The sequence below is a fragment of the Dysidea avara genome, chromosome 2 (genome assembly GCF_963678975.1).
Source record: "Dysidea avara chromosome 2, odDysAvar1.4, whole genome shotgun sequence".
Lineage (NCBI taxonomy): Eukaryota > Metazoa > Porifera > Demospongiae > Dictyoceratida > Dysideidae > Dysidea > Dysidea avara.
Window position 1 is genome coordinate 29893826 of NC_089273.1, and position 24616 is coordinate 29918441.

Genomic DNA, 24616 nt, shown 5'->3' on the forward strand with positions numbered 1-24616 from the left:
TACAAACAATTTGTCTAATTTATATATGCACACATACACTCATGTTTGAGTTCTGTGCATTACAAATACATAACAATTCACTCATCAGAAGATTGGGCAGAGTTTGCTTCTCTGCCCACTGTTTGAGCATTTATTATTGATTTATATTCTTTTCAAAAAAAAAGTATATATTTAAACAAAACAATATGTAAATGTATGGAGTTAAATTTCTACAATACATAATAATTATTTTCTGTGAGTACAAGGGAAAAAACCTCTAGTTTTATAGATGGAAACACATTGTGCAGTAAGACTAGAGGAAAAACCCACTACAAAACACACAAATATTTTAGTTAGAGTTAACTAATAACACAAATATGATAACAAATAATAGTTAATTAACACAAATATGATAACAATTCTGTTAGTTAGAGTTAACTATACTAATTCATGTAAACTAGTATAGTTAACTCTTCTAGTTTACATGAATTTACAAACAATTTGTCTAATTTATATATGCACACATACACTCATGTTTGAGTTCTGTGCATTACAAATACATAACAATTCACTCATCAGAAGATTGGGCAGAGTTTGCTTCTCTGCCCACTGTTTGAGCATTTATTATTGATTTATATTCTTTTCAAAAAAAATGTATATATTTAAACAAAACAATATGTAAATGTATGGAGTTAAATTTCTACAATACATAATAATTATTTTCTGTGAGTACAAGGGAAAAAACCTCTAGTTTTATAGATGGAAACACATTGTGCAGTAAGACTAGAGGAAAAACCCACTACAAAACACACAAATATGTAATTATATTGAATAAAAATAGAAAAAGGTGTATGCATACAAGAAAATAAAATGTGAGGGAGGTTTATGATGAAATGTACAGCACCAATGATATCAGTAGTGCTGAAATAAAGTAACAGCATATTATAAACAGATATTGTTATGCAGGTGTTTAATGCATTATTGACTTCATTACACCGCTATGATTATGTATGTAGTCTTAATTAATTCCTATGAACTAATATGTGCCTATTATGAGATGTAAGTGTGCATGTGTGCAGGCTTTAAATAGAATAGTAGTTATTGACCAATAGAGTGGTTGTGGTGTGCCACGTGGTCATCGATACAAGTCACAAAACAGTGCCATTAATGTTTCTCTCAATGCATACAATATTAGAAAAAATTGTCTATTACCAACAGATTTCAGCAGGACATACAATTATAGTGTAGCATACAGAAATTATCTCACCTAACAACAAAATAATCAGTCCCCCAATTAACATGTAGTTTCCTTTGTCTGGATAAAAAAAAAGATGATAAGTTATAATTGCAATATTGCATTATAACAGGATACATACTAATTTTAAAGTATGGTATGTGTTTTAGTAAATACGTGCAGAAAGCCTCTTTTCTTTCTGATAATATTCATCTCGGTATAATAAGTCATTGCAGTGCATGAAACTACATGAGACTACAAGTTCCCACATGAAATTTGTAAAAGTCTTAGCATGCATAGTTGTGCATACACCAGTACTTTATATTTTAATTGCTTCATTCAAATCCATGGTGATAGTAGCAAGCAGTGAAACTACTGTAGACTTCAAGTTTGAAACTGAAAAGTAATTGGCTGAAAAAAGGTCTCTAAATCCTGTAAAATCAAGAATGGTTCTACAAAACACGACAATTATGCATTTATACAGTCAGTGTATGGGTATGAATTCTTACCACTATTGTTTTAGCAAAGTGGAAGACAGATACACAATATAGGTACACTAGTTTTAGATTGTTGCTATTATTGTAGGCCTACCAGTAACTATTAGTTTAGCTGGATTTGATGTGACACTACCTCCATCATTACTAATAGTACAAGTGTAGGTGTTATCATCAGATGACCTCACATCTGGGATCACCAGGGTATTGGTGTTTATACCAGTCACTTTACTAGGAAATGATCCTGATCCAATTGTCCACTGGTACTTAACTTCATATCCAATAGTAGAACATGTGAATGTAGCAGTTTGTTTGGGGTCTACTCGCTGTGATGATGGTTGTGTAGTAAATATCGGAGCTTTGACTATAATAAATATGTCATGTAAATTTACTGCAAGGTTTGGCTATAGTGGTAATTTTCAAATAATAAAATATGGGAATAGAGATTGTAGCAAAAAAAAGGAACAAGAGTCAAACAAGCCAGCACATGCATGTTAAACACACAGAGATCTCTATTTTAGACTTGGTAAAGACTAAGGGAAAACAATAGTTTCTATAAATCAGGAGCAGATAAATACTGAGAATGCTGTTGTATAACTGCATATTTTGAGTCTGAAATAGAGATCTGTGTGTGTTTAACATGTTGGCTAGGTTGATTTTTTTTCTTTTTTCTGTGATCTTTATTCTAAATATTTTATTTTTTTAAATTATTTTTACACTAGTTTGTATACTTTGTATTTTGGATAGCTAACATGATAATAAAAGGTGACAAAATTAACTAGTGGACCCTTCACTATTGTGAGTGAAGTTATTATCAGCAGTTGTAGTATAGCATTATAATAATGTCTCTGATAACAAGGGGTAGATATTTACTGGCGTAATGTTAAGAAACTGTTTTAAGCCGAGTCTGTTAGTGCAGCTCATGGAATAGAAAATTGTGTATAAAGTGATGAATAACAAACAGATCTATTAAACCTGCACAGAACTTTTCAGAAATGCGTGTTTACACAATATGGGCGCAAATGGTGACACTAGGTGGGGTAACTTAATTCTTAGATCCTACAAAAACACTTAGATTAAAAGTGTGTTCACTGGGCTACTTGGAGAAGGTTAAATGAACACTGTAACTACAGTGGCTTACTTTTTATGAAGCAATCAACATGCAACAATGAGTCACATCTCTGTGTTTCTAAATTCTTGCCACGTGTTCAATTTTGATTGTGGGTTTACTCATGTGAGTAATATATGGCCTGATAGAACATTTCACAATGAATTGAATGGAAGTTGTTGCGAGGTGATAGTAGTAACTACCATCTAGTTATCGACCATTTTATAAAGGTATGTAAAGGGTTTGCGTGTTTCCTTACTGTAAAGTTATTTTCACGACTACTTTTGGCCTCACCATTTAGCGTTAGGGTAAAATCCTAGGTATCATTTTAATCCTTGTAGCATCACAAGTAGAATGATGTAATTAGTGTAGCCATAGGATGGATGCTTTGAAAGTTACAGCGCTTTGAGCAAGGCATGCGTATTTATTAAGTTTACGTTTTCTGGATTATGCAGGTTTAAGAGTTAACATTCTTTTGAGAGAATATCCATTCAACTCACATTTTCATTTTGCACATAGAAATACAAATACATCAGGTAAAAATGCATTCTACAAAAAATAAGAATCAATAAATTAATAGTGAAACAAGACGTAATGATTTACTATAACACATCAGCTACATGACTCTTGCACCAAATGTACTATGTTGGTATTGATATCTCAATAGTATAAGTAGAAGGAAAAATTAGGAATTGAAATACCGATCAATGAAAAAGTAGTGAAACAAGAGGGATTGCCTATACCTGCAGATAATTAGAATAATACTAGTGGACAATTACATAGGGATTAAATACCCACTAGTATATCTGCAGGTATAGGCAACGTCTCTGGTTTCACTACTTTTAGCTATTCCCTTGTTTCTGTTGATCCTACTTTTTCTTCTCCTTGACAATGTTTGCTTATTTTTTTTGCACCACAATTATGTATGACTGGTGAACACACACATACCACATCAAAAGGGAGAATGGTGCTGACATGCCACATACTTCTTAATGTACACCTCAATTATCAATTACAATGGACAAATAGGTCCCAGTACATTTCGTTTTCAGCCACCTGAAGCCTGTAACACAGTATTACAGATGAAGAGCTGTACAAAAACACTTTTGCAGTACATCCAGGTACTACAGAAAGTATGGACTATATTTGTTATAAACATGATAGTTAGCAGAGAGGAAACCATACGCATTGCTGCAAATCGACACCTCACACTATCAGTGAAAAGAAATGGGACACAAAGGTAAGTCCATGATGCATGCATTGTAGGTATATATTGCACAGTATGCCAAAATGCTCCATTCAGGCTGAAGCACTGGCTAACAGTAAAAATATCAGGCCTGTAGTCTTAGTGGTTATTGAGTTACACTGCTCTGAAGGCATCAAGCAGGCAGTGAGTACAAAATGTGACCGGATTTCATATAACCCGGCTTCCAAACGCACAAAATCAAACTTGTGTTTTTACCAGAAATGGATTGCTGGTCTAATACACTATCATATTCCACTCTGCATTTCCTTCTGGACTGGCAAGTCTGGTTTCTGCAGCAGCTTTCTTCCAACCCTATCAAAGCCACGAGTGGAAGATTGGCACCATTAAATGACCATGACTTTGTTGTAATGGTGTATAGTGAGCTGGGACTTCACAGAGAGCTCGCCAATAGACTAAGTGTTCTCAATCAATTTGGAGTGATTTAAGGGCCATGGAGGGCCCAAACTTGGCCTCTGGATTCCATTCATCTTCTTGCTCCATTTTACACTCCTATGTTAAGCCCACCCACCACCCCCACCCACCGCCACTATTATTACCACCTGTGATATTATTACCTGCTTGAAAAAGCTTCCCAAAAAGGGCATATTTTGGGTATCACAAACTTATACACCCACACAGTGATAGCTAGTAAATAGATTTGTTTGCACAGCTGTAGGCACTGGGAGGTTTCTTACAATGCCACATAAGTGCTGATTTGGGAGGTTTCTCACTGGGAGGTTTCTTTGCACAGCTGTTTGCACAGCTGTAGGCACAGCTGTAGGCATTTTGGGTATCCCAAACTCTTCCAACAAGGCACACAATGATTACTAAAATCGCCATATCTCCTAAAGAAAAGATTTGTGTGTCGAAGCCAAGTTTTGTCAAATTCAGTCACAAATTCTGTTAAGTACAAATTCTGTAGTAACTTATCAGAAGTGGTTTTGGCTGCACTGAAAACACTGTCACAATGCCATGTGAGTCTGGTTTTGTGGTGATATATTGGCCAGAAAAGTCAAATTCTTCATGATCCCTAATATACAGTACTATTGTACAGCATAATGCCTATGTATATATGAAGGGTCCATTCAGCTAATTTTTGTTTACAAAGGGCAAGCCACTGTAGGATTGATGTACCATGCACAGAAAGTTACTTAAAGCTTAATAGTTTGATGACTTTCATGCAAGAGTTCACCATAAATTATTATACTCATTGGTTATGATAATAGACTCACAATAAGCTCAGGCCTACCCATCACTTTGACAATCTCTTGTTGAGGATCTATTCTTGATTCAAACACCAATCACTTGCAACTAGCTATACATTATACTACTATCATCAGCTCACTATAGGCAATCTTAGTCATAGTGGGCATTAAAAGAAAATTGTCACGGAACTTGCTTCATCACTTAAACAATCTTTGCATCTTCTATTAAGAATTGAAAGGCCTCACTCAACACCTAAACATAGAGTAGCATCATATTCTTGATGTACAATAATTACGATGTGTAGTCACATTTAGCTTTCCTCCAACTCACTATCTGAAACTCGCGATCACGTGATACCAGGCATTAAAGACAGTATGGCGCAGACCACATTAGGTCCCAATGTAGCAATGCCACTGCTTTCTTGCCCTAAATATCACCCTACAACTAGCCTCACTTTCTCTCACAACAGTTTGTTTATAGGCATAGCTAAGCCCATAGATGTCTTCAGAGAGATCCCAAACTCTTCCAACAAGTCTCTTTGAGATTTAAAAAAATATTTAACTGAATTTACTGCTTACTAACTAACTAACTCAACTATGTTTAAGGCACACTGTGGTTAAGGCTACAGGCTTGATTTTTCATTATTCAATGTCACTTTGAGCCGAGATGAACCTTTTTCCAACACAGCAGCTAAAATGCATTCATCATGGAGTCATAAACCTTAGTCCTCCTTTGAGATTTCTTTCTTTGATGCCACATAAGTGCTGATTTGCAGTGACACATCATGGAATTAGTGCTTTAATTTCCGCAGATCGATTACAAAGGTGCTTCTGGTACTGTTCCGCATTTGTAGCACAGTATAATGGGTGGAACATAACTGAAAATAAAGTGTAATGACCACTACGTATTCCAATGATTGCTGGTTGGTGTGCTCATTCAGTTGTAATTTCTGTAGTTACTGAATTGAGCTTCTCCTACTGTTCTTTGTTTTTAACACTCTATAAATAAGTGGTAAATTGTTGAAAAGGAAGCAGAATCACAAACTCACATTTCAGTAATTGATAGTTGGCACATGTTCAGCTGCTTTGGTGCTACTCCTTACTTTGATGCAGTAAGCGATGGTTGAACAGTAATGGATTACGTGTGTTATTACAAAGAGTAAACAAACAATTTGCAAGAGTAAAGAAAAATTAGAAATTTTAAATTTAAGTATGGATCATACAAATAAAAATCAATGAAAGAAAGGAGGTCATCTCACCTTCACCTATACTAGTGGACATTCAATTCCTACTTCAGTAATGGCTTTACTATATGTGGCTAAAGTAGGAATTAAATGTCCACTAGTATTATAGCTGTAGGTGCAGATAATTTTACTTGTTTCATTGCTTTTCTATTGTCCCTGTAAAATTTCTAATACTGTACACATTTGTAAACTATAATAATGACTAACCTATCACAGTAATTTCAGCATAATTAGAGAAACCCTCATCACTGTCATTACTCACTACACATCGGTAGTTACCAGCATCTTCTGGTGTTAGGTTAGCAATAGTGAGAGTTTCACTGTTAACTCCAGTAGCACCAGATGGAATACTACCATCCTGCCTTTCCCAATAATATGCTGTAGCTCCTTTTGCTTCACAAGTTAGTGACAAGTTATCAAGGGCACTTAAAATGGGAATCACTTGGCTACTAGGATGAATAGCGATTTTAGGTTTTATTTCTATCATGAAAATTCATAATTGGATTTCAAATATACATCAACTTACTTAATTCAGAAATATTAGATGTAACACAATCTCCATACCCATTCTTAACCACACACTCATAGGTTCCACCATCATCCTTTGTCACACTATAAATAGTGAGAGTATTACTAGTCTCTCCATTAATATCTTCTCCATTGTGTCTCCACTGGTAAGTGAAGTTCTCCTTCCCTACACCACTCACTGTGGTAGTGAACTTGGCAGGTTGTGTAACCTCTACACTCTGAATGGCTGGATTCACAGTCACCTCTGGTAGACCTGTATACCAAAGTATTCATATCACATAGTTCACATGTATGTAACACTTAATTGTCATACCAGTAACTGTTAGTTTAGCTGGATTTGATGTGACACTACCTCCATCATTACTAATAGTACAAGTGTAGCTGTTGTCATCAGATGACCTCACATCTGGGATCACCAGAGTATTGGTGTTTATACCAGTCACTTTACTAGGAAACGATCCTGATCCAATTGTCCACTGATATTTCACATTTTGACAAGTAGCAGAACATGTCATTGCGGCACATTGTGTGAGTTCAACCCTTTGTGCTGAAGGTTGTTCTGAAAACTCTGGTGAGCTCACTATATGAAACACACAAGCACTGTAATAATCTACACTTTATGGAGTAGCATATTAAGTTAATGAGGTTCTGAATGATTCACAAAGAATTATTTTGGGAAGAGTGACTGATATCATTACAAAGTATATAATGAAGTAGGGATCCAAGTGATAAAAAGTAACATAATTAGAGGCAAATGATAGACAGTATAAAGTATAGCTCAGTGGGAAATTTTTCAATGTTAAGTAAGGATTTTCCCTTTGAGCTACACCGTATACCATCATTCATCTCTTGTTTCACTACTTTGATCCTTATCAAGACACACGGTAGTGTGTCGTGCGGCCCAAGAAGCCGGCGCGCCACACCCGTGAGTATATTGACAGGAAGAACGAAAACGTCATTTTCACACCTTTGTATCTCGGTGATCACTTATCTGATTGGAACCAAAGTTGCTACACAGTTGCCCGCCAGCCAAGGGAGTCTACATTCCAAATGTGAATGAAATCGCTCCAGCCATTTCCGAGATACGAGCTGCCAAAGTTTCGTTTTTTTTTCTTCGTTTTTTTCTTCTTCTTCGTCTTTTCGCACACTTGCAAAAATTGCTATAACAAGCAAACGCGTACTCCGATCGCCTTGAAATTTGGCACACAGAAAGGGAGTCCAAAGGCGAATTCTAGCATCAAATTTAGTACAAATCCGATGAATGGTTCAGGAGTTATGACCGATTATTCGCGTAAAACAAGATCGATTTGTTGTCACGCCTACAGGGTAAACCGCTTCATGGAATGAGTTGAAAATTACTATGTAGATGGAGTAACCATCGTAGGAGTGCCTTTTGGTGGTTTGAAAGTAATCGAGATAAAGACCACGGAGATATGACACAAAACCCAACCTGTGTCACAATTACGCGATCGATTTTTATGAATAAAAAAGTATAAGTTTTCACGCCTACTAGGCAAACCGCTTAGAGCAATGAGCTGAAAATCGGTGTATAGCTGGAATAATCTTCATAGAAAGTCCTTGCAGTAGTACAGAAGAATCGGATTACAAACCACTGAGTTATGATTCGAAAGCCAACTCCGTGTAGCAAATGCGAGATCGAGATACTCTAATAGAACAGTCACCCTAATAGAACATTAGGCTAATTTATTTACTCCATTATAGAATTTTATTACATCACAAGTTATTCTGTAGGGAGTTCAGCTGCAAACAGTTAATCTTATAGACAGTTCAGCAAGAAGACAGTCACCATGTGGAGAGTTAAGCAAATATATCACTATAGAGATTCAGAACATTACAAGTCACACTGAAGAAAGTTCAGCTATAAACAAGTCATGCACTGTGTAGAGAATTCAGCTACAATTAAGTCACTCTCTAGAGAATTCAGTTACACAGAATTCAGCTACACACAAGTCACTGTGGAGAGAGTTCAGCTACAAACAAATTACCCTTTAGAGTGATCAGCTACAAACAAAACACTTTGCAGGGTGTTCAGCTGCAACAAATCAACCTTTAGAGCGATCAGCAATGAACAAATCAACACAAATCTACCTGTAGAGAGATAAGCTAGAAACAAATCACCCTGTAGAGAGTTCAGCTAAAAAAAATCACCCTGTAGAGACATCAGCTAGAAACTACACACAATGTAAGGAGTTCAGCTACAAACAAATCACCCTGTAGAGAGTTCAGCTAAACCAAATCAACCTGCAGAGAGATCAGCTACAAACAAATCACCTTATAGACAGTTCAGCTACAAACAAATTACCTTGTAGAGAGATCGGCTACAAACAAATCAACCTGCAGAGAGATCAGCTACACACAATTCAACTTGTAGAGAGATCAGCTACAAACAAATCACCCTGTAGAGAGATCAGCTAGAAACTACACACAATGTAAGGAGTTCAGCTACAAGCAAATCACCCTGTAGAGAGTTCAGCTACAAACAAACCAACCTGTAGAGCAATCAGCTAGAAACAAATTACCCTGAAGAGAAGTCAGCCACAAAAAATCACCCTGTAGAGATATCAGCTAGAAACAAATCACCCTGAAGAGCGGTCAGCTATAAAAAATCACCTTGTAGAGAAATCAACTACAAACAAAACACTTTGCAGAGAGTTCAGCTACAAACAAATCAACCTTTAGAGCGATCAGCAACAAACAAATCAACCTGTAGAGAGATAAGCTAGAAGCAAATCACCCTGTAGAGAGTTCAGCTAAACCAAATCAACCTGCAGAGAGATCAGCTACCAACAAATCACCTTATAGACAGTTCAGCTACAAACAAATTACCTTGTAGAGAGATCGGCTACAAACAAATCAACCTGCAGAGAGATCAGCTACACACAATTCAACTTGTAGAGAGATCAGCTACAAACAAATCACCCTGTAGAGAGATCAGCTAGAAACTACACACAATGTAAGGAGTTCAACTACAAGCAAATCACCCTGTAGAGAGTTCAGCTACAAACAAACCAACCTGTAGAGCGATCAGCTAGAAACAAATTACCCTGAAGAGAAGTCAGCTACAAAAAATCACCCTGTAGAGATATCAACTAGAAACAAATCACCCTGAAGAGCGGTCAGCTACAAAAAATCACCTTGTAGAGAAATCAACTACAAACAAAACACTTTGCAGAGAGTTCAGCTACAAACAAATCAACCTTTAGAGCGATCAGCAACAAACAAATCAACCTGTAGAGAGATAAGCTAGAAACAAATCACCCTGTAGAGAGTTCAGCTAAAACAAATCAATCTGCAGAGAGATCAGCTACGTAAAAATCACCTTATAGATAGTTCAGCTACAAACAAATTACCTTGTAGAGAGATTGGCTACAAACAAATCACCCTGCAGAGAGAACAGCTACACACATATCAACTTGTATAGAGATCAGCTACAAACAAATCACCCTGTAGAGAGATCAGCTACAAACTAGACACAAAGTAAGGAGTTCAGCTACAAGCAAATTACCCTGTAGAGAGTTCATCTACAAACAAATCAACCTGTAGAGCAATCAGCTAGAAACAAATCACCCTGAAGAGAGGTCAGCTACAAAAAAATCACCCTGTAGAGAGATCAGCTACAAACAAATTGCCCTGTAGAGAGATCGGCTACAAACAAATCAACCTGCAGAGAGATCAGCTACACACAAATCAACTTGTAGAGAGTTCAGCTACAAACAAATTACCCTGTAGAGAGATCGGCTACAAACAAATCAGCCTGTAGAGAGTTCAGCTAAAATAAATCAACCTGCAGAGAGATCAACTACAAACAAATCACCTTATAGAGAGTTAAGCTACAAACAAATTACCCTATACAGAGATCGGCTACAAACAAATCAACCTGCAGAGAGATCAGCTACACACAAATCAACTTGTAGAGAGTTCAGCTACAAACAAATTACCCTGTAGAGAGATCGGCTACAAACAAATCAGCCTGTAGAGAGTTCAGCTAAAATAAATCAACCTGCAGAGAGATCAACTACAAACAAATCACCTTATAGAGAGTTAAGCTACAAACAAATTACCCTATACAGAGATCAGCTACAAACAAATCAACCTGCAGAGAGATCAGCTACACACAAATCAACTTGTAGAGAGATCAGCTACAAACAAATCACCCTGTAGAGAGATCAGCTAGAAACTACACACAATGTAAGGAGTTCAGCTACAAATAAATCACCCTGTAGAGAGTTCAGCTAAAACAAATCAACCTGCAGAGAGATCAGCTACAAACAAATCACCTTTTAGACAGCTCAGCTACAAATAAATTACCTTGTAGAGAGATCGGCTACAAACAAATCAACCTGCAGAGAGATCAGCTACACACAATTCAACTTGTAGAGAGATCAGCTACAAACAAATCACCCTGCAGAGAGATCAGCTACAAACAAAACACCCTGTAGAGAGTTCAGCAACAAAGAAACCACCATGTAGAAAGTTCAGCTGCAAACAAATCACCTTATAGAGAGTTCAGCTACAAACAAATCACCCTGTAGAGAGATCAGCTAGAAACTAGACACAATATAAGGAGTTCAGCTACAAGCAAATCACCCTTTAGTGAGTTCAGCTACAAACAAATCAACCTGCAGTGAGATCACCTGCAAAAAAGCACCTTGTACAGAGTTCAGCTACAAACAAATTACCCTGTAGAGAGATCGGCTACAAACAAATCAACCTGTAGAAAGATCAGCCACACACAAATCAACTTGTAGAGAGATCAGCTACAAACAAATCACCCTGTAGAGAGATCAGCTTGAAACTAGACACAATGTAAGGAGTTCAGCTACAAGTAAATCACCCTGTAGAGAGTTCAGTTAAAACAAATCAACCTGCAGAGAGATCAGCTACAAATAAATCACTTTATAGACAGTTCAGCTACAAACAAATTACCTTGTAGAGAGATCGGCTGCAAATTAATCAACCTGCAGAGAGATCAGCAACACACAAATCAACTTGTAGAGAGATCAGCTACAAACAAATTACCCTGTAGAGAGATCAGCTGGAAACTAGATACAATGCAAGGAGTTCAGCTACAAGCAAAATCACCCTTTAGTGAGTTCAGCTACAAACAAATCAACCTACAGTGAGATCACCCACAAAAATGCACTTGTACAGAGTTCAATTACAAACAAATCACCCTGTAGAGAGATCAGGTAGAAGAATTCACCTTGTAGAGAGTTCAGCAACAAAGAAACCACCATGTAGAGAGTTCAGCTGCAAACAAATCACCCAGTAGAAAGATCAGCTAGAAGAAGTTACCTTGTAGAGAGTTCAGTTACAAAGAAACCATCATATAGAGAGTTCAGCTACAAAGAAATTATCCCGTAGAGAGTTCAGCTAGAAGAAGTCACCTTGTAAAGAGTTCAGCTACAAAGAAACCATCATGTACAGAGTTCAGCTACAAAGAAACCACCTGTACAGAATTCAACTACAAACAAATCACCCTGTATAGAGATCAGCTAGAAGAAGTTACCTTTTAGATAGTTCAGCTACAACAATTCACCCTGTAGACAGATCAGCTAGAAGAAGTCACCTTGTAGAGTGTTCAGTTACAAAGAAACCATCATGTAGAGAGTTCAGCTGCAAACAAATCACTCTGTTGAGAATTCAGCTACAAAGAAACCGCCATGTAGAGAGTTCAGCCTCATACAAACCACCTTGTAGAGAATTCAACTACAACAAATCACCCTGTAGAGACGAAGTTACCTTGTAGAGAGTTCAGCTACAAAGAAACCATCATGTAGGGAGTTCAGCTACAAAGAAACCACCATGTAGAGAGTTTAGCTGCAAACAAATCACCTGTAGAGAGTTCAGCTAGAAACAAATCACCCCGTAGAGAGATCAGCTGGACGAAGTCACTTTGTAGAGAGTTCAGCTACAAAGAAACCATCATGTAGAGAGTTCAGCTGCAAACAAATCACCCTGCAGAGAGTTCAACTACAAAAAAATCACCCTGTAGAGAGTTCAGCTAGATGAAGTCACCTTATAGAGAGTTCAGCTACAAAGAAACCATCATGTAGAGAGTTCGGCTACAAAGACACCACCATGTAGAGAGTTTAGCTGCAAACAAATCACCTGTAGAGAGTTCAGCTAGAAACAAAATACCCTGTAGAGAGACCAGCTAGAAGAGGTTACCTTGTAGAGAGTTCAGCTACAAAGAAACCATCCTGTATATAGTTCAGCTACATTTCAAGTCACCCAGTAGAGAGATCAGCTGCAAAAAAATATCCTGTTGGGAATAATGGGCATGTAATAAATATATGTATATAATTTGTATAATTACTAATAAAATCAAAAATAATTGAAGTACTAAAATTCTTCTTTAAGTTCTTTTCTTCTTCCTGTAGTAAAGAAAAAAAACACATGGGTTAAAAAAGCCCCCAAAGCCAGCCATAGGCCGGCTTTGCAGTATACAAATACAAAAAGAAGTGATATCTAATCAAAAACAGCCAAGCTGTAAAAAAAGGTGCGGCCCCCAAAAAGGCCATGGTGAAAAAAGATGTGAAATCCAAGGTGGCGGCCAAGAAATGGCTGTGATGGTAGGTTAATGGTTACATTTTAATAACAACAATTCAGGTGAATTTGGTGCCAAGACCAAGCGGCACAAAATTCACCTGAATTGTCGTTATTAAAATGTAACCATTAACCTACCATCACAGCCATTTCTTGGCCGCAACCTTGGATTTCACATCTTTTTTCACCATGGCCTTTTTGGGGGCTGCACCTTTTTTTACAGCTTGGCTGTTTTTGATTAGATAGAATTTAGGTTTCTTGTTATAGGCTATTGCATACATCTACTACTTTGAACACATGTGAATGTTCTACTAGGGTGACTGCTGTAGTAGAGTAACTCAAGTCAACCTCTTGTGTAACCAAGGGGTGTGGCCAAGTAAATAGATTGTTAAGAGATGTGGTCTCCACATTCAATCATTGCTAGTCAATTAATGGTCGGGTCTCAAACCTATCGTGAAGTTACTTACACGTACCTATAGATACAGTAATGTAAATAATTTTGTGGTGTCTACAATGCTGCTATAAAGGAAAGCATTGATACAGAAAATTAGCACCTCAATAATATTATGGTTTCGTTGCATGAAGAAGACGAAGGCTAGCCTGATTGAAGATAAAGGAAAGAGAAGGTGCAAAGAGTTCACACTCATCAGAACCCCAAAAAGGAACATGCCACTGGTGAATTTGTTATTGTGGTGCAAAATGGTAGTCATGCACTGCTTCATTTAGCCTCCAGCCTTCCAACTGTGCTCAAGTAGGCTGTCAGGCAGACCAAAATTCAAGTTTTTAAAAAAAATATTATATCAGGCCGCCTGTAAGGGATTTCTTGTTTTTTAACGCTGTATTTTGATGTTAGATGGACTAATGTTCTGTAAAGGAGATTTTTGTCTCACAAGGTGTCTCTAGAACGACATTAAAGGTGGAAGTTTGGGTAGCGCTCATCAGTTTTGGGGGATTCTTACTTAAATTGTACCACCGTATTGTTTGATATAGTGACGCCAGAACCAATTAATCAGCAAAAAGAATATATATTGTAAAATTATTGGGAATATACTCACACAGCATTACAAACCAGAGATTTCACAATGGAATAGGGATCACACAGAAATTAAAAGCCATGAAGGAAGTGATGTCTGCAGCTTTACTACTGAGTGAATATAATTATTATTCTTACTTCAGTCACATATGTACAGCCTGTCAGTAGTATACCCATGGATGAAGTAAGGATTAAATGCTCACTATACCAGTACAGTTAGGCAACCTCAATTGTTTGTAGGCAAATAGCCCATTTTAACATAAGGACTTAGGAATATGGTAGTATAATTGTGATTGAACAACATTTGATGTCCTTTAAAATATATTGAAACCTATCGGATTGAGGTAAGAAACCTCAACAGAAGCCTAAATTGCACCATGTATTCTTATCATGAGAACAAAATTGTAATCTTCAGGTTATAAGCATCACAATGGTACATACTTTGTGATGATTTGCTGTGTTTTAAAGCAGAAAGAAGGGACTTTACCATGGCAGAAAACTCTAGTGACTTTGATTTCAGCATGTAGAAAGTGTACCTAGTGAGGAAAATGTTGTTACTATGTTTATACAAGGCTGTGAACAATGCAACGCGATGAATAAGCAATCTTTCATTGCTGTGTTTCCATCAGTATGATTGTTTCACCTGTTACTGTATGTTTAGTGGCCATGTTTCATTGCCTAGTGATCCTCCATCTTACAGTATGATAGCACTGTATAGTAGGGACCACACAGGAGTAGGCGTGCCCCATGAAAAAACATCACCCAATAACCATCCTCAATTTTCTCTGCTGACGATGAGAAATGTGATCCGCTGAACTAACTAGCCTGGTTTACTGAAATTATTTTTGTAAAAACATGTGCGTGTACCTATCTACCTATCTATGTTTGTCCGTACGCACCAACGTGAGCAAAATCATTAAATAATGGTAAAAGCAGTTTTTTTACGTAAGGAGTAAAAGCGAAATGAAGCCTGTATTAAACTTCTGCACAGGTGAACTTTGCTCTGAGGTGGTTTCTTTTCGGCAGACTGAAATACGGGTGTGGCGACTTTCCTCAGACTTTGTAAACTACCTTCCCTTTGAGGTTTTCAGGCATTTAACAACTGAAAAACAACGGTGCAGGCCTCGTACACTACCAGAATAGCCTATCGCTTCAAGTTGAAAGGGGGCATATCCCTTACGTACACGAACAAAAATGAAGAGTAGCTTTGAGGCTTTTTCAGGAGAATTTGTGGGAAAAATATGATAGTCAAACTATAAAACAGTTTAGAAGATACTCCTGTGTGTAATATGTTGGTAAATGCGGTTTGTTTAACAAGCGCTTCCTTAGCAATGCATAGCAACGTAATTGAACGAATTACGAAATTTCATGAATTAAGAAATACGAGAATTAGCTAATAATATTATTGCACAACCCAAAACTACCCTATTGTAAAATAGTAATACATGGTTGGTTAATTCATAGTAGCATATACTATCTATGGTTAATCCCAGATGACTTAGCTAGCTGCATGGCGCCTGGTTTTTATAAGTAGCACAACATCAACTTGTTTTTATTTAATATATTGAGTAAAAAATGCGTACTACAAAATAAGCGTCAGTAAACAAGTATTTATATAAGTTGAAACATAGACAATTGTTTCCTTTTTATTAGTATTCCGATAGTATAACATACTGTACAGATTTGTGAAGGGCCTATTCATTAGGATTGATACACCAGTTTACGAATGTAGGGAAAGTTACAGGAAGCATTAAAAATGAATGAGTTTCATGGTAGAGAGTACAGCATGTACCACACGACATACAGTTTTCATTGGTTACGACAATAAACAGTTTGGCATTGTATAATAAAATCTAAACTAAAACAGCCAAGCTGTACAAAAAGAGTGCGGCCCCCAAAAAGGCCAGAGATGTGAAATCCATGGTGGCGACCAAGAAATGGCTGTGATGGGTTAATGGCAAAAATTTTAATTACGACAATTCAGGTGAATATGCGTTGCTTCCTCCTCCACTAGGATTCAGCACCAAATTCACCTGAATTGTTGTAATTAAATTTTTTTTCCATTAACCTACCATCACAGCCATTTCTTGGCTGCCACCTTGGATTTCACATCTTTTTTCATCCTGGCCTTTCCGGGGCCGCACTCTTTTTTTTACAGCTTGGCTGTTTTGGTTTAGATATCACTTCTTTTTGTATTGCAAGCCACAAAGCCTGCCATAAACTGGCTTTGGTGCTTCCTTTTAACTTGTTTTTTTTCCCTTTCTGCAGGAATTGTGGAACAAAGGAAGAAATTATGTGCACAGCTTTTTGTCTGATTAAAAATATTTGTGACTGGATTTTGGAAAAATGATCCAAATCGCACATTAGAAGTTTCTAGATAAACGGTTTTAAAGAATTCAAGCCAGCATAACTCTCCAAGTATAGCAAGTACGCACATGAAATTTACACAAAAGATGCATCAATCTATTACATTTCAGGCCACTTCCAGTACTTGTAGCTGCTTGTAAATTTTCCCGCCAAATAAGATAGAAAATCTGAGCGGTTGGATGAGCGAAGTTGTTTCACGAGTGCTTACAAAGGGGTAGAGGATGGGGGGTGGTGGGGTGGGCAAGGGTTACACCTCAGAATGGAGACAGACCACGATTGGAGTACAGAGACAAGATTACAGGGCTGTGCTGGCTCCTTAGTGGCTGATATGTAGCAAAATCCACAGAAAAAATGTCTGGACAACATTATCAGGCTGTCCACCAGTACACCACTGGTTCTTACCAAGCCAGGTCCTTCACAAGGCCTAACACCACCACTTGTGCTCTACACACCACCCAGAAAAGATGTCTGTTGAAACCAGCCTCAAGTAATTTGAGTCGTACTGAGTGTCAATACTACTAGTACAATAGTGTAGCTATCCACTGGAGGTGTTAGTTTGATTTTGCCTGATGTGCGATTTGGATCGGTTTTGTAAAATCTGGTCACATTTGTATATTTAGCACTGAATGATAATCACATACTGTAGGTAATAAGGTGAATTCTTATACATAACTGGACTGTAGCTGAAACTCACATTGTTTGTAGCAGAACTCTTTCAGAGTGACTTGTTTCTAGCTGAACTCTCTACATGGTGATTTGTTTTCAACACAGATTTCTACAGGGTGATTTGTTTGTAGCTGATCCCCATAGGGTAACTTGTATCTAGCTGATATCTCTACAGGGTGACTTGTTTGTAGCTGATCTCTCTACACGGTGATTTGTTTGTAGCTGAATTCTCTACAAGGTGATTTGTTTGCAGCTGAACTCTCTACATGGTGGTTTCTTTGTAGCTGAGCTCTCTACAAGGCGACTTCTTCTAGTTGAACTCTCTACAGGGTGATTTGTTTGCAGCTGAACTCTCTACATGATGGTTTCTTTGTAGCTGAACTCTCTACAAGGTAACTTCTTCTAGCTGATCTCTCTACAGGTTGACTTGTTTGTAGCTGAACTCTCTACATGATGGTTTCTTTGTAACTGAATTCTCTACAACGTAACTTCTTATAGCTGATCTTCCTACAGGGTGATTTGTTTGTAGCTGAATTTTCTACAGGGTAATTTGTTTGCAGCTGAACTTTCTACATGGTGGTTTCTTTGTAGCTAAACTCTCTACAAGGTGACTTCATCTAGCTGATCTCTCTACAGGGTGACTTGTTAGTAGCTGAACTCTCTACGTGATGGTTTCATTGTAGTTGAACTCTTTACAAGGTAACTTCTTCTAGCTGATCTTTCTACAGGGCGATTTGTTTGTAGCTGAATTCTCTACAGGGTGATTTGTTTGCAGCTGAACTCTCTACATGGTGGTTTCTTTGTAGCTGAACTCTCTACAAGGTGAGTTCTTCTAGCTGATCTCTCTATAGGGTGACTTCTTCTGGCTGATCTCTCTACAGGGTGATCTGTTCGTAGCTGAACTTTCTACAAGGTGATTTGTTTGCAGCCGAACTCTCTACATCATGGTTTCTTTGTAGCTGAACTCTCTACAAGGTAACTTCTTCTAGCTGATCTCTCTACAGGGTGACTTGTTTCTAGCTGTTCTCTGGATGACTTGTTTCTAGCTGATCTCTCTACAGGGTGACTTATTTCTAGCTGAACTCTCTATAGGGTTATTTGTTTGTAATTGAACTGTCTACAGGGCGATTTGTTTGTAGCTGAATTCTCTACAAGATGATTTGTTTCTAGCTGATCTCTCTACAGGGTGACTTGTTTCTAGCTGATCTCTCTACAGGGTGACTTGTTTCTAGCTGAACTCTCTACTGGTGATTTGTTTGTAGTTGAACTCTCTATATGGTGGTTTCTTTGTAGTTGAACTCTCTACAAGTAGGGGTGGGCGGTATCTCGGTTATATCGTAAAACCGCGATATTCTGATGTAACAATACCAGTATCGTCAAAAATTATTGAAAAAAATAGTATCGCGATATCGTGATTACCGCGGTGTTCTCCAATAATACTATAACTACTGTAACATGTTTTAGCTCCAGGAAAGATCGAGATACTCTAATAGAACAGTCGCCTATATACTCTAATAGAGCAGTCAAGTAACTCTAATAGAGCATTCATGCAAATATGAAAGTAGCTACTAAAACGACTTTATTATTTGGATTTTTATTGAGGAAAGAGTATTTTTGCACATTGTAGCATTATAACAAAATGTGCATGGGTGATGCAAAACTGAATATGAGCTTTTATTGCTATAATTAGCAATCTTTTAGTCATGTATGGAATCTGTAGAACTCCTGAATTTATGTCATGCGCTTGGATGTATAAAGCACATCTTCACCATGCTTAATTGTACGTAGGTCTACATGTCTATATCTCCATGTATAGTTCAATAAATAGTTAATGACATGTGCATGTAATTTTGCGCATCCATTCATGTTGCTGCAGGTTATATCACTTGTGTAGGTAGGTGGAATAACATAGTACAGTATCTGTCAAAATATGAAAAAAATATCGTGAGAATTAGTAATATCGTGATATTTTCTCCATGATATATCGTGATAGCAAAATTTCAATACCGCCCAGCCCTATCTACAAGGTGACTTCTTCAAGCTGATCTCTCTACAGATTGATTTGTTTGCAGCTGAACTCTCTACAGGGTGGATTTTTATAGCTGAACTCTCTACATACAAAGCGAATTCTAGCTGGTTTCTCTACAGGATGACTTATTTCTAGCTGATCTCTCTGCAGAGTGACTTGTTTCTAGCTGAATTCTACAGGGTGATCTGTTTGCAGCTGAACTCTCTACAGGGTGATTTGTTTGCAGCTGAACTATCTACACGGTGCTTTCTTTGTAGCTGAACTCTCTACAAGGTAACTTCTTCTAGATGATCTCTCTATGGGATGGCTTTTTCTAGCTGATCACTCTACAGGGTGAATTGTTTCTAGCTGAACTCTCTACAGGTTGATCTGTTTGTAGCTGAACTCTCTACAGGGTGATTTAATTGCAGCTGAACTCTCTACATGGTGGCTTTTGTAGCTGAACTCTCTACATCAGTACAAAGCGACTTCTTCTATCTGGTCTCTCTACAGGATGACTTGTTGCTAGCTGATCTCTCCACAGGGTGACTTGTTTCTAGCTGAACCCTACAGGGTGATCTGTTCATAGCTGAACGTTCTACAGGGTGATTTGTTTGCAGCTGAACCCTCTACATGGTGGTTTCTTTGTAACCAAACTCTCTACAAGGTGACTTCTTCTAGCTAATCTCTCTGCTGGGTGATTTGTTTGTAGCTGAACTATCTGCAGGGTGATTTGTTTGTACTTGAACTCTCTACAAGGTGATGTCTTCTAGCTGATCTTTCTACTGGATGACTTGTTTCTAGCTGATCTCTCTACAGGGTGACTTGTTTCTAGCTGAAATCTCTAGAGTGTGATCTGTTAAGTTTGTAGCTGAACTCCTCTTGTTTCTAGCTGATCTCTCTGTAGAGTTACAACTTGTTTGTATAGCTGAACTCTTTACAGGGTAGTTTTTTGATTGGTTGCTGAACTCTCTACGTGGTGACTTGTTTGTACTACAGAGTGACTTGTTTGTAGCTGAACTCTTTACAGAGTGACTTGTTTGTAGCTGAACTCTTTACAGAGTGACTTATTTGTAGCTAAACATTGTAGCTGATCTCTATAGGGTAGTTAACTTGTTTACATAGATGAACTCTCTACTGGGTAGTTTCTTTTTAGCTGAACTCTCTACAGGGTGACTTGTTTATACGTAGCTGAAATCTCTTCAGTGTGGCTTGTAATGTTCTAAATTTCTACAGTGATATATTTGTAGCTGAATTGTCTATAAAATTAACCGTTTGTAGCTGAACTCCCTAGAGAATAACTTGTAATGTAATACAATTCTATAATGGAGTAAGTTATAAACATAGCTGAATGCTCTACTAGGGTGACTGTTCTATTAGAGTATCTCGATCTCGCATTTGCTACATGTAGTTGGCTTTGGAATCATAACTCAGTGGTTTGTAATCCGATTCTTCTGTACTACTGCAAGGAGTTTCTATGATGATTATTCCAGCTACACACCGATTTTCAGCTCATTGCTCTAAGCGATTTTCCTGGTAGGCGTGAAAACTAATAGTTTTTATTATATTCATAAAAAATCGATCGCGTAATTGTGACAAAGGTTGGGTTATGTGTCATATCTCGATGGCCTTTATCTGGATTCCTTTCAAACCACAAAAAGGCACTCCTACGATATTTACTCCATCTACATAGCAATGTTCAGCTCATTCCTTCAAGGGGTTTACCCTGTGGGCGTGACAGACCTTCAACCTTATTTTACGCAAATAATCGGTCATAACTCTGTGCATGTTCTTCAGATTCCTACCAAACTTGATGTTTAGATTTGCCTTAATGAGCCCTTTAAGTATATCACATTTTAGCTTGATCGGAGAACGTGTTCGCATTTTATGGCAGATTTTGTAAATTGTGCGAAAAGAAGTACTTAGAAGAAAAAAAACGAAGAAAAAAAACTCCAAACTTTGGCTGCTTGTATCTCGGAAATGGCTGGAGCGATATTCTTCAAATTTGGAATATGGACTCCCCAACCTAGCTGGCACGTCTGTAGCAAATTGAGTTTCAATTGGATAAAGGATCACGGAGCTGCAAAGGTGTGAAAATTGCATTTTCTTTCTTCCTGTTAATATACTCACGGTGTAGCGCGCCGGATTCTTGGGCCGCACAACACACTACCGTGTGTCTTGATAGTAATGACTAACCTATCACAGTAATTTCAGCATAATTAGAGAAACCCTCATCACTGTCATTACTCACTACACATCGGTAGTTACCAGCATCTTCTGGTGTTAGGTTAACAATAGTGAGAGTTGTAGTGTTAACTCCAGTAGCACCAGATGGAATACTACCATCCTGCCTCTCCCAACGATAAGATGTAGCTTCTATAGCTTTACAAGTTAAAGACAAATGATCAGTGGCACTTGATATGGTAACCACTCGACCAGCAGGATGAGTAGTGATTTTAGGTTTTGTTTCTATGAAAATTATTCATAAATGTACAGTATTTCAAATATACATCAACTTACTTAATTCAGAAATATTAGATGTAACACAATCTCCATACCCATTCTTAACCACACACTCATAGGTTCCACCATCATCCTTTGTCACACTATCAATAGTGAGAGTATTACTAGTCTCTCCATTAATATCTTCTCCATTGTGTCTCCACTGGTAACTGAAGTTCTCCTTCCCTACACCACTCACTGTGATAGTGAACTTGACAGGTTGTGTAACCTCTACACTTTGACTGGGTGGATACACAGTCATCTCTGGTAGACCTGCATACCAAAGTGTTCATTATCATGTAGTTAACATGTAACACTTAATAGTCATACCAGTGACTGTTAATTTAGCTGGATTTGATGTGACACTACCTCCATCATTACTAATAGTACAAGTGTAGGTGTTATCATCAGATGACCTCACATCTGGGATCACCAGGGTATTGGTGTTTATACCAGTCACTTTACTAAGAAATGATCCTGATCCAATTGTCCACTGGTAATGTACATCGTAGCCAGTAGTTGAACATGTCATTTTGGCACACTGTGTGAGTTCAACACTTTGTGCTGAAGGTTGTTCCAAAAACTCTGGTGAGCTCACTATATGATACACACAAACACTGTAATAAAATCTACACTTTATGGAGTAACATATTAAGTTAATGGAGTTAATGATTCACAGAGTATAGTGAACCCAGGATTGGTTAATGTTATTACAATTATACAAGTATAATAGGAATTTTAGACCAGAGTAGGGACATGGGCTTGATTTTACCCAACCAATACTGTCAAGTCATTGTGAGAAGAAACCAAGGCAGGTTTTTGGGTGATATTTTCAAACTGGCCACACCCACACCTAAATTGTCCCTACTATACAGTACCGTAATTTGCTTTTTTCATCGTAAAATAATTTTCATCACAAAACTTGATGAAATATTTTTACACGAAAATTTTTGCATAAGATCAATAGAGCAGTCATTCAGGTAAATCATACGAAAATATTTTTACATGAAAATTTTTATCATGAAAAATTTCTGTACAAAAACAAAGCAAATTACAGTACTATCATACTGTATGATGAAAAAAACCCAGAAATTTCACAACGGGATTGGAATCACAGAGACATGAAGGAAGTGAGGTTGTCTTACACCTGCAGCTTTACTACAGCTAACTACAGTGAACACTTTTTTCCCACTTTAGTCACATACAGCCTGTCAATAGCAAATCCATGACTGAAGTAGTGATTAAATTCCCACTGTGATTATTATATAAAGCTACCGGTAGATAGGTAACCTCACTTGTTTGTTGACAACCATTTTTACATAAGGACTAAAGAATGTGGTGGTATACAATTGCACAACATCCAGCATCCTTAAATGTATCGAAGCCTATGAGAGTGAGGTGAGAAACCTTCATGGGAGCCTAAACTGTACAGCTTATTCTTATTATGAGAACAAAACTGTAACTTTCAGGTTATAAGAATCACAAAATGGTACATAGATTTGCTGTGCTGTAAAGTGACTTTACCATGGCAGAAGACTATAGTGACTTTGTTTTCAGCACGCAGAAAGTCTACCTAGTGAGGAAAACTTATTACTACATTTCTTCAAGGGTGGGAGTCGTTTTTTTTTACATAGCATAGTAGTTGGAATAAAAGTACTGTATATACTTATAAGAACAAATAATATGGTTTGGGCTCCCACAAAGTATATAGATTAGCCTTCAACACATTTCAAGACCACTGAAAGGCCAGAGGATGTTTGTGCAACTTAGTATTCACTACCAGACCGTGACTAATTTATCAAATAGACTATTGTGAAATTTTTAATTTACCTTAGAACTACTGTATTTGTTTGCTTATACTTTAAAAAACTGGTGAACCAGTGCATATATCACATAAAATTATATTTGTAAAATTAATTGTGTAACTGAATGGGTGCCCCAACTTAGTTACTGAAAAGCAACATGGCCGGCCATTCCACTTTGTTTCTAGCTATGCATGTTCCACCCACTATACAGCATTTCAGCTAAAGACAAGTTGTTGTAATAAATCCACTTTCCATATAAGACAATTCTCACAATACTGAGCTGGCATAGGAAGCCTTTACTTTACTACTTACTAATTAACACCTACACGGTAGAAGTAAAAATGTTTTGCACAAAAGGGAAGACAAAGGTGCACATATTGTAGCTGCATTGGTAGGCAAAAAGACACATCTCAAAAGTGTGGAACAGTGAAGAAATAATACCAACCAAAGAGTTTACTGTAGTTGAGTTATGCTTGCATTAGTTGATTAGTAGGTTAACCCTTAAATCTGAACATAATAGCCCACAAAACTAGTTTCTTCTTAATAATAATAATAATAATTAAAAAAAATATATATATATGCATGTTTTAAACAAATCGCTACAACCTTTGAAGCGTACTTTCTATG

At 37.4% G+C, this 24616-nt stretch overlaps 1 protein-coding gene across 1 annotated transcript in view; it reads right to left on the reverse strand.

Moving 5' to 3' along the window:
* Window positions 1–667: 667 nt before the first annotated feature.
* Window positions 668–24616, reverse strand: part of LOC136247991 (basement membrane-specific heparan sulfate proteoglycan core protein-like) — a 90416-nt gene continuing 66467 nt past the window's right edge. Inside the window, exons 17-25 of the mRNA XM_066039808.1 lie at window positions 22515–22781; window positions 22203–22457; window positions 21879–22151; window positions 7352–7618; window positions 7037–7291; window positions 6718–6990; window positions 1805–2071; window positions 1247–1294; window positions 668–900 (exon numbers count right to left, since the gene is read on the reverse strand). Coding sequence (XP_065895880.1) covers window positions 863–900; window positions 1247–1294; window positions 1805–2071; window positions 6718–6990; window positions 7037–7291; window positions 7352–7618; window positions 21879–22151; window positions 22203–22457; window positions 22515–22781 — 1943 coding nt within the window. The 3' untranslated portion in view covers window positions 668–862. The remainder of the gene's footprint in view (window positions 901–1246; window positions 1295–1804; window positions 2072–6717; window positions 6991–7036; window positions 7292–7351; window positions 7619–21878; window positions 22152–22202; window positions 22458–22514; window positions 22782–24616) is intronic.